The sequence below is a fragment of the Melopsittacus undulatus genome, chromosome 6, assembly GCF_012275295.1.
Source record: "Melopsittacus undulatus isolate bMelUnd1 chromosome 6, bMelUnd1.mat.Z, whole genome shotgun sequence".
NCBI lineage: Eukaryota > Metazoa > Chordata > Aves > Psittaciformes > Psittaculidae > Melopsittacus > Melopsittacus undulatus.
Genome location: NC_047532.1, coordinates 56,787,191 through 56,797,231, shown reverse-complemented (window position 1 = coordinate 56,797,231; position 10,041 = coordinate 56,787,191). Strand labels below are relative to the sequence as shown.

Genomic DNA, 10,041 nt, shown 5'->3' with positions numbered 1-10,041 from the left:
GAGCACAGTCAGCAGTCTCTTGTCTCCCTTTTTCTTTGTCCCCTGCCCTTTTTCATTTGGCACTGGATTGAAGGATAAATGGACCTTATAGAATAATGCTTTGAACAGCAGCCTTCCAGCCAGAGCCTGCACCAGGAACATGTGCTTCTGAGAAGGCCGGCATTGCTAGTCACTGAATTGCAAGGAAAAATGTTATTGTGTTCAAAGCCAGTAAAATATGGCTCTAATTAAAGGCAGAAATTGCAATATCCATGAATAGCTGTGACTATTTCAGGGCAATATTTGCCTTCCTGCAGGTGACTGCTATGAATTCTTCTACACTTACAGAACAGATGCTTACAGAGCAGTTTGTGTATTTTCCAGATCAGTTGGTATTACCTTAAAGATAATGGAGCATCAGAAATCTCTTAAACAATCTAGATTTTCCTAAAGAAATCTGTTGCAAAGATGTGGCTTTCATTGTTAGAGGATGCTTTTGAGGACTTTTAAATTAATTTTTTTTTTAGTGCACATATGTATGTGTGTGGAAACACCCAATTTTCTTCTGGTTTTGGATTTCAAATGTGTTTCATAGAACCCAGAAGGTCGTCTCTTCTCTGTCAATATTTGTGACTGGTTAATTATCAACCCCTTGACCTCCTGGCTGTTCCTGGTGTACATCCCAATCTCTGTCTTGTCTTTCCCTAACAAAAAAGTAAAGCAAAAAAGTGAGTATAATTGCATGGTTCTGTGCACAGTGAACATGTTCTGGATCCTGTGGGTTTGGCAAATGATCCGTGTAGCAAAGTGGAATGCGCTGTCGAAGCCTTGTAAATTATTTAGCCTGGGAAGGTAATGCGCAGAAACAGAGACTTCTGTCTTGTAACTTTTACTGCCAGGTACGTGGTGATGGTTTCCTCACTGGGGTGTGCATACATGGACTGATTTGACAAGGCCATGAGAAGCTGCTGGCTGCAGTGTGCAGCTCAACCCTCAGCCTGGGGTCCTTTGCGTTTTAAACAAGGCTGTCACTGGAACTGGCTTATGCTCAGTTTGGGCCTGATCCACACCTCCCATGTTCACCATAGGGGTTTTATTCCTTTTGTGAGCTTCGGATCAGGTGCTGCACCACATGCTGGGCTAGGTCAATCTCTGCACATTGCCTTGCAAACTGTTGGGATTCCTATTGTTGTGTGCAGCATCGGTGTGGCTTGAAGAAACAATGCGCATCAGGTCAAAAATGAACTGGGTAGAATTTGCTTTCTTTATCCCTTTTCCTGCCCTCTTGCTTCTACTTCTGTATTTTTTTGCAGGTTAATTTATCCTTGTTTTTGTGATACCAATTACATGTATTTGTTGTATCTGTTATGTTTTGTTTTATTATATCATATTATATTATATTAATTCCAAAATATACCAGTTTCATTCTTCTTTTCCCTCCAAAGGAAGTCAGCAGGAAGTCAAGAGTATTCTGAATGCACCCTAAAATGGAAAGCAGTTCCTCACTTGTGATGTTTCTCCTACTGATGTGTTCCATCAACAGCAGCTGTACATATGCATATTCAGGTAGGTACTTCTGAATTACCTTTTTAACTTTATTGTCTCATTGTGACAATCTTGCATTTAAACTGAAACTACATCCCTTTTCTGAACACAAAGTCCTGTGAGTCGCAGAAGCCACTTCCAAAAATGCACGCAAACAAATGAATATTCATATTTATATTTCCAAGAGAAATCAGCCTTTCTTAACTTCCTACTTAGACCACTAAGAACTTTGCTGTTGCAAAGTATTATCCTTGTGACACTCAACCCATCATCTGAACTATTTTTGTATGGCAAAGCTTTCCAGTTTGGGAAGCTAAAATTAGGCATTTTTAATGTGCGTTCCTGAACCTCATGTTTATTTTACTACAACTACACAAGGTTAGGAAATGGCTTCAGAGAGCTTTAGAACAAGTGTGAGAGTGTGCAGGATCTCAGGAATCATTATGGCTGTCCTTGCAGAGGAGGAAGAACAGAAGTAGAAGTGGTATCTGCAAACCAGAAACCTTTACACAGGCATATGCTCTATGGGGGATACCTGCTTACAATAGGTAAATCATTTAAAGATGACCCCATAACTCAAGGTGAGGTAAAGGGCAATTTCATGTAAGTGTCATGGTTTGAGCATGTTTTGAGGGTGTTTTTGTTCAAGGTTTTTTCCAGCCAGGTGGAGGAGGGGAGTCCGGGAGGAAGGAGAGACAGGACACCTGACCCAGGCTAGGCAATGAGGTATTCCATACCATAGCACGTGATGCCCAGGATGCATACTGGGAAAGAGAGAGCTGGAGGGGGGGAGCTCTGGAGGAAAATGGAGGAGGGAGCACATGGTGCTCGGCCAGGCAGGGTGGAGTGAGTTATGGGTCGGTGGCTGGTGGGGTGTTGTATTCTTTTCACTTGCTGTTTGCTGTATCATTATTATTTGTAGTAGTAAATGGCAGTAGGGGTTTTGTGTTATGCCTTAGCTATTAAACCGTTCTTATCTCAATCCGTGGGGGCTCCATTCTTTTGATTCTCCTTCCTAACTCTCCGGGAGTAGGGGGACTTGGTTTAAACCATGACAGTAAGTAAAAGACATTTTCCTCATTACAAGACAGCAGGATATGCTCAAAGTTTTTCTCAGCTGAGAGTTTTTGTGGGCTGTTTCCAATTGCCTAGAAATGAAGCAATTTAATATTCTAGAATTTCAGTCATTGCTGTAGATACCAACCATGCAGCTGCAAGGAAATGTCTGTCTTGATGGTCCATCTCCAAAGCTGGGGTTCTTTGTCAGGTTTTGACTTGTCTAGGGCACTAAACAATCACTAGGAGGGAAAGAAAGTCCTGTTAAGTGCTGTGTCAGTTTCAGTAGGCTTTGTCACGATTGCAAAGTGAGCTTTCTTAAAACTCTTTACACTCTTAACAGCAATTGTTCAGTCTGTCGGGTGGGTGGGTTTGGATATAGGGACACACTTCTGGAGATTTAACAAAAAGCAAAACACCCATCTTCTCTAAGTAGTGATGGCACATATCAGTACATCCACAGTGGCTGAGTGAGCCTTCACTTCCCTTCCAAGCATCCTGACTGGAAAACCCTTGGAGCACTGTGCTTCAGCTAGAGGTGCCATATGGAGCAGCAGCATATGTGGGGAGGGCCTTACTGCCGTATTCCCTCTTCTGGCCACTCATCTCTTAATTTATTGGCAGTAATAGCTCTAACGACATTGCAGGAGGAGGGCCGATAGTGAAGTTGTGAATAACTAAATGTAATTACAAACGTGACAGTTTGTTTATTTCTTTTAATGAAGGAGTGGTGTCTCTCCTTTTGTGGCCTGTAGCTACCTGGAAGGTACAGGTATTACTGAATATCTAACAAAGCTGACACCAAATACAAACCAGACCTCTCCCTTCTGCTTTATTTCTGCATGCACACACAGGCAATTAACATTTGTTGTGGATCAGGACTGTTAGGCAGAAAAATACAACCAGACTCACTGAAATACTCAGGAGTCTTGTGGAGTACAACATGATTTGTGCACTTAACTTCAGGTCTTTTGATCCACTAAAAGAAAGCGTAAACTAGCAGTGTCTTTTGTTGGAACACAGGTTCATGTTATTTAGTTCTGGGCTATTTATGTAGATTCCCACTCCCCTTCTTTGTGTTATTTACTCAACTGAGAGCTCATGTGACTGTGACTATAATGGTGCCAGTTTGCTCTCTTCCAGTATCAATTGTTCTGTTTTGTTTTCTAGTGTTCATGAGGAAGGACGAAGCACACGAGGTGCTCAAAGTCCATAAACGTGCCAATTATTTTCTAGAAGAGATTTGTCCAGGGAACTTGGAGAGAGAGTGCAACGAGGAGAAGTGTTCCTTTGAGGAGGCCAGGGAGATCTTCCACTCGCAGGAGAAAACAGTGAGGAGCTTTATTTTACTCAAAACAGAGGAAAGTTAACAATGGCTGGTGCTGACAGCCTTGCAGCACCATGTTTTGGGGGTGAGGTGGGAGCTGAAACTTGTAGGCTGGTACCACACACCTTTCACTGGCTGGAGCGTTCATGGATCTAAGCTTTCAGTTTAATTCTCATTCCAACACAGCCTGGTTTATGCACTCTGTGGCTGGTCCATGACACGACTGAAAACGAGCTGCATGGTGATGATCAGATCTGCTCTGGGAATGTATTTTATGGTTCTAATCAAAATGCTAATTTGCATGCACCCTAAAGCCCCACATTACCATTTCCTAAATGATATCATCAGTAACCAGTATGACCGCTTACTGACTGCTTTCTTCATTTGTGGTTTGTTGCAGATGGAGTTTTGGTTCAATTACAAAGGTAGGTTAAAAAAGAAATTTAAACAAAGAATGATCATTTCTTATGTCCCTTCTGGGTACAAAGAATTATGTGGCAGTTTAAAACCAGGCTTCTCTTAATTGCACTGTGCCTTGTTTCTTCTTAGGTTTAAATCCATGTAATACAAATCCATGTAACAATGGTGGAGTCTGCAAAATAAGACACTACAATTACTATTGCATCTGCCCCCCAAGATTTGGAGGAGACAACTGCAAAAAAGGTGAGTACAAGGCACACTGACATTCACTGTAAAGAATTAAGGCTGGCATTTGCTCACTGGATACTCAAGTTGAAGCTTTGCATAGGCTTCTCACAGAGGTGGTGAGTGGTGTCACCAAGGTTGTCAGTGGTGACTTCTATCTGCCTGATCCAAAGCTGGTCAGTTGTTAAAGATTCTTACATTAGAACAGTGTTTTCTCACTTGACAAACTGGGGAACCACCACCCCAAGAAGGGAATTATGCTGACAGGGGCTGTAGCTACTTCTGCCTCTGCTGTGCAGAAAAAGAGGGTAGCACCACCTCCTGTCATACAGCTGTGGCAGTCCTGGGCTCTTCATTCATTGATGCAAGTCCTGAGGAAGGCAGGTGGCCACTTTCCATAAGGATAGGGAATTAGCTCCTGTTATCACTTCAGAGTGGTAATACGTCTAGTGACCCCTGCCACAGCTACCTCCACTGGAGGTGGCTCCTGGTGAGGCTCTCTTCTCTGTATAATTTCCTTGAGTAAATGCATCAAGCCAAAGCTTAGTGTAAAGCAAACAAATTTGAAATCATATTTATGTTGTAATATGCCAATAATGAAAAATTATTGGAAAAGCTGTCTCCCTCTCATCAGATTTTTGGTCTTCTGAAATAATGTATCAGATTTGCAAATGACTGAGGCACGAAATAGAGCAAAACCCAAACCCGCATGGAAACTATGAATCATAAGTAATTTTTTCCCCCAAGTACTTTTCTCAAACTTTCTTTTTTACTGTAAAGCAATGAAACATGTTTGTTTAATGGAGCAATGTAGAAAGATCTTGGTCAGTTCCTCACAGACTTGGCCCCCATCAAAATGCCCACTACTTTACATCTGTCATGATAGACCAGATAAGATGTGCAAATGGATGAAAAATGGATGCATTTAGAAGCCCTTGTTCTTCCAGGTATCTTCTTGCCCCTGCTCTACAGGCAGAAAGGCCTCAGGTCAAAACTGGCAAAGGAGAAATGGTAGAAACAGGCAAGCAGCAGACATAAGGCCATGTGTTTGGTTTGCTACAAATGAGCAAGGTTTTCTGGAGCTGTGAGGTAGTTCCCTCCATTCCCCTGTGAGATTTCAGCAGGTTTTATTTCTTGCTTTCTTTCCTGTAACAGTGGTGCTAGAAGCTACTTGGGTCCATGCATAGCAATAACCTGTGCCTGTGTGTTTCCATGGCAGAGAAGTTTGAGTGCTGGTACAAGAACGGCGGGTGCTGGCAGTACTGCAGGGACAGCAGCAGTGCCTTTCACGTGGTGTGTTCCTGTGCAAAGGACTACACCCTGCACAAGGATGGGAAGAGATGTGTGCAAGCAGGTAGCGTGGTTTGCTCAGAGTTAGAATTCTGGAACCATAGAATGGTTTGGGTCATAGTTATTCCTGGGCTCTTACAGGAGTATTGAATCCTAAACTCATATCTTTATTTCTGTCTGTGTTCCCTCCAGCACCATTTCCATGTGGCCTGATTAAAGCCAGACACGCTCTGGAGGAAGAGTGGCTGGGGCTGGAAAGGCTTCCAAGGGGACTACGGGAGCATGGGGATGATGAAGCCAAGAAGAATGAGAGCACAGTTATGCAACTGGAGTTGAAACACAGTGCTGCTGGGGAAAATGAGACCTTACAGGATGGCTTTGGGCAGAGCATGCACACAGAGGGTGACATAGGACAAGCAGAGGTGACAGGGAACAAAACCTTGGTGGACTCTGTGATGCAGAAGCCACTGGGGGCTGGTTTCTCTGCACACAGTGAGGCAGTGGCAGGCACTGCCAGGCCTGGCAAGCCTGGGGGAAGCCTGGCTCTGTGGTATGAGGCCACCCAGGGCCCTGTGTGGCAGGAGGAGACCACAGAACCTGCTGCCAAGCAGGAAGTGGTGGGAAATGCCATCCAAACAGCACAGACTGGGCTTCATTGGAGCAGTGACTGGGGACGTGTTTCAGACACGCCTCAGTTTGTCCGGATAAATGTCAGCTCTAATTTACAGCACAACGGCTCCAGGATAACAGGAGGATCTTTGTGTCATCGTGGACACTGCCCCTGGCAGGTAATATGTCCTGTCTGGCCATAAATACCACACAAATTGTATACTTTGAATACTTTCTTACTTTGTCATCACTGGTTGCAGCAGGAACAGAGTTCATCAGGCCATTGTTCAGAGGTTTTCGGAGGGAGAGCCATGTAGCCACATGTATTTCTCAAACTTCTGCGGGTCTTTTTGATGATAACACACCTTAGTTGTCTTTTTTCATCATTCTTCCTGCTATCCCACCCTAGATACAGCTGCTTTTGTGATCTCAGCTTAATGCTTTCCCTTTAATTCTATCAGTTGGGTGTTCTCCTGCTCTGTTACTCAGTTTCTTTGTTTCTCAGTGTTCTCAGTGAAAAGCTGTCCTTCCACTCCCTTTGCAATGGCTGCTGCTACTTTTCACAACCATTTTCCTATGATCAGGTAAGATTCTCCATTAGACTGCTCAGCTTCTCAAACTTGGTAACAGTAAGGGAGGTAAAGCTGAGAGCGCTCAGATATGGAGGTGGGAATCCCACCTTCATATAATAAAAGTGTTTCTTTGATTTCCACTGTCTTTTTTTGTTCAGGGGTGGTTTGGGTTTTTTTGTTTGGTTGGTTAGTTGGGGTTTTTTAGGTGATTTTTGGATTGGTTTGTGTGTGTGTATGTTTCGGGTTTTTTGGGTTTTGGTTCTTTTTGGTTTGGTTTTGTTGGTGTTTTTGTGTGTGTGTGGTTTGCTTTTTGGATTTTTTTTTTTTAAATCTTGGTTTGGGGTTTTTTGTGTCTCTTTTGTTACTGATTTTTCACTTGTTTATATTGTCTCTGTTTCGTCAGTGCACTGTTATTTAGGGGCTCGTTAACAGACTGATCTAAACCAGCTGTGGTTGCTGCCAGTGTTTTAGTGCTGTCACACAGACAACTTTCCTGTTGCACCAATCAGGAGATACGCAGTTTAACACATGAAGTTAACAAGTTCAGGGAGGAGTTTAATTGAAAAGAGGTGGAGGCGTTTCTAGAGCTTGTAATTCTGAATAGACAAGAAAAACATCTAACAGTGAGCAGCGTGTTTTTACTTCTCCATTTTCTACTGTGTAGATAATGCCAGATTTTATTATCAGCAAAAGCAAACCAACACAGTTTCTCAGTCTGCACTTAGTGGCACTTTCATTTGACAGCTGGGAATGTGAAAAACTGTTTTCTATACCTTGTTCATGTACACAAATGCTGCTCTCTTATTTTTTAACCAGAGTACCAGTGAAATATACCTTGTGTTACCCTTCTCCCACACCCCCAGAGAAATCTGAAGGCACATGATAAATCACACTTGTTTCCTTAAAGGAATGCCAGTCAGCATAGCTCTAATCCTGTTGTATTTGGCAAGCCTGGTTCATCGTAACATTCTGCTCCATTGTCACTGATGTGCAACCATTTTATTTTATGACTGTTTTAGCAGCATCACTGTATTTGCTGCACTGTAGATATTGCCAGAAGTGTTGTTTTCAAGACACAGAGCTTGCACAGAGCTGCACGAGACTGATGGTGTGCACACATACACAACAGAGCTCTGGTGACATGTTCTTCTTCCTCCTGCAGGTTTTAATCCGGAATAGCAAAGACATTGGTTTCTGTGGAGGGAGTTTAATCAGCAGCCGCTGGGTGGTCACGGCTGCTCACTGCCTTGATCTCGTCAGGCCACACCACGTCACCATAGGTGAGTACAATTTGTGTATTGTAGAAACGCAGGGTAATCTCTTAACATAAGATGCACTTTGCATTGTACGTGAATTGAGTAAGATATGATTAAGAAACAGACATTACATCCCACCCAACACGGATTTACAGACTGCTTCCTTTTGTTGGTGACTTCTAAGGGTGAAGGAGCTCCAGTTGCTCCCTTTTGCTCTCATAGCAATCCTGGGACCATAAGGCACAGGTCTACCTTCTTCAGTCGCCCATTTTGGCAAACTCATCATGCCAGGAAACTGAGCATGGCTCAGGGTGCATGTTAGAAGGAAGAAGAATTCCTGTAGTTGATGGTCGTCTGCTCTCCAGTCAGGATTGGTTTTTAATGAGCCTTAATATTAATTTCTTGCTCTGCTGCCTGCTTCTCATGCCTTTAACTGCTCCAGCAGAAAGCCTCCCTTTCTTGTAGCATACCACAGCACTGGTTTCAGTGGCAGGGACTGGAACCCTTTGCAGCTTAGACACACTGTTCAAATCACAGCGCTTACTGAAAAACAGTGAGTTATTTATGGCAAAATCTCTACTCCAGTACCACTCTCTGTGTGTGTCTATTCCTCCAGTCCATAACTTTGTTTTGCCCTCAGAGGGCAAACTGCGAAGCTCTATTTGTCTGATCACATGAGCAGCCTAACTTACTGTCCTAGAGCATAATCTGGTTTGATACGTCCTGTCTTGGTACAAGAGGTCAAAGCAGTAATTCACTCCTTTTCCTGTCCCCCCGATGGCCATACCATAGGGGCTATTTACAGTCTGCTTAACATTTTAACTTGTGACTACAGGAGACTTTGACAAGTATCAAAGAGAGTTTAAAGAACAGAAGATTAATGTGGAACAGAGCTGGACACATCCACATTATGATTCCAATAACTACAACAGCGACATCGCCTTGTTGTACCTGAGCAGTGCTGTTGTTTTCAATGAGTATGCAATTCCCATCTGCCTTCCAAGCCCCAGCCTTGCCACCCTGCTATCCGAAGAAGGAAGAATAGGGATGGTAAGCGGCTGGGGTGCCACTCACAACAGAGGTTCGACTCTGCGCTTCCTCATGAAGGTCCGGCTGCCCATTGTAAATATGGAGACCTGCCAGAAGTCAATGGACAGACTCGTTACTGATAACATGTTCTGTGCAGGGCACCACACTGAAGTGGCAGATGCCTGCAAAGGGGACAGTGGTGGCCCTTTCACCGTGTCTCACCACAACACCTGGTTTCTTCTGGGGATTGTAAGCTGGGGAGAGGGCTGTGCTGAGAAAGGGAAATATGGCGTGTACACCAGAGTGTCCAACTACATCCCCTGGATTAAAGAGGTTGTTGAGAGTGTAGCAGATTCTGAGAACTTTTCCATTAACTTTTCCTAATACTGTCCTTGAAATCAGGAACAATGCTATTATTACGTTTCATTTTCAGACTCTACACATTTCCTGGCCTTAATGGTGTAAAACCAAGGTTATCTTTAAAGAAATGTTAAGTCTGTTTACCATAAATGGTTAAAGTGTTCATCTGAGTATTACTAAAACAGTTGTTATAATAAAGAATTATTCCACAAATAGCAAATGGGAATGACTACACCTTTTCTTAATGTAAATTCTTACCAGAAAAGTTTCTTGTTTCAGAAAGCAGTGCTTTCCATTCCCCAGGCTGGTATGCATCTCAGAGAAACAGGCAAACAGCCCTCTAAGTGAATTACCTGCTTAGGAAAGGAAGTGT

At 43.2% G+C, this 10,041-nt stretch overlaps 1 protein-coding gene across 1 annotated transcript; it reads left to right on the top strand.

Moving 5' to 3' along the window:
• The first annotated feature begins 1,469 nt into the window (after positions 1-1,469).
• Positions 1,470-9,888, top strand: LOC101874674 (coagulation factor IX-like). The gene is made up of 8 exons (XM_031043680.1): positions 1,470-1,545; positions 3,751-3,911; positions 4,308-4,332; positions 4,457-4,570; positions 5,772-5,906; positions 6,035-6,630; positions 8,186-8,303; positions 9,115-9,888. Exons 1-8 carry the CDS (start codon positions 1,491-1,493, stop codon positions 9,690-9,692), a joined length of 1,782 nt encoding a protein of 593 aa, XP_030899540.1. The 5' UTR covers positions 1,470-1,490; the 3' UTR covers positions 9,693-9,888.
• The last annotated feature ends 153 nt before the right edge of the window (positions 9,889-10,041 follow it).

Bases quoted from the DNA above. Each gene is read 5' to 3' on its own strand.
- LOC101874674 (XM_031043680.1), top strand. From the start codon at position 1,491: ATGTTTCTCCTACTGATGTGTTCCATCAACAGCAGCTGTACATATGCA. The intron at 5,907-6,034 runs GTAGCGTGGTTT...TGTTCCCTCCAG, and splicing joins GAAGAGATGTGTGCAAGCAG to CACCATTTCCATGTGGCCTG. The intron at 8,304-9,114 runs GTGAGTACAATT...TTGTGACTACAG, and splicing joins GCCACACCACGTCACCATAG to GAGACTTTGACAAGTATCAA.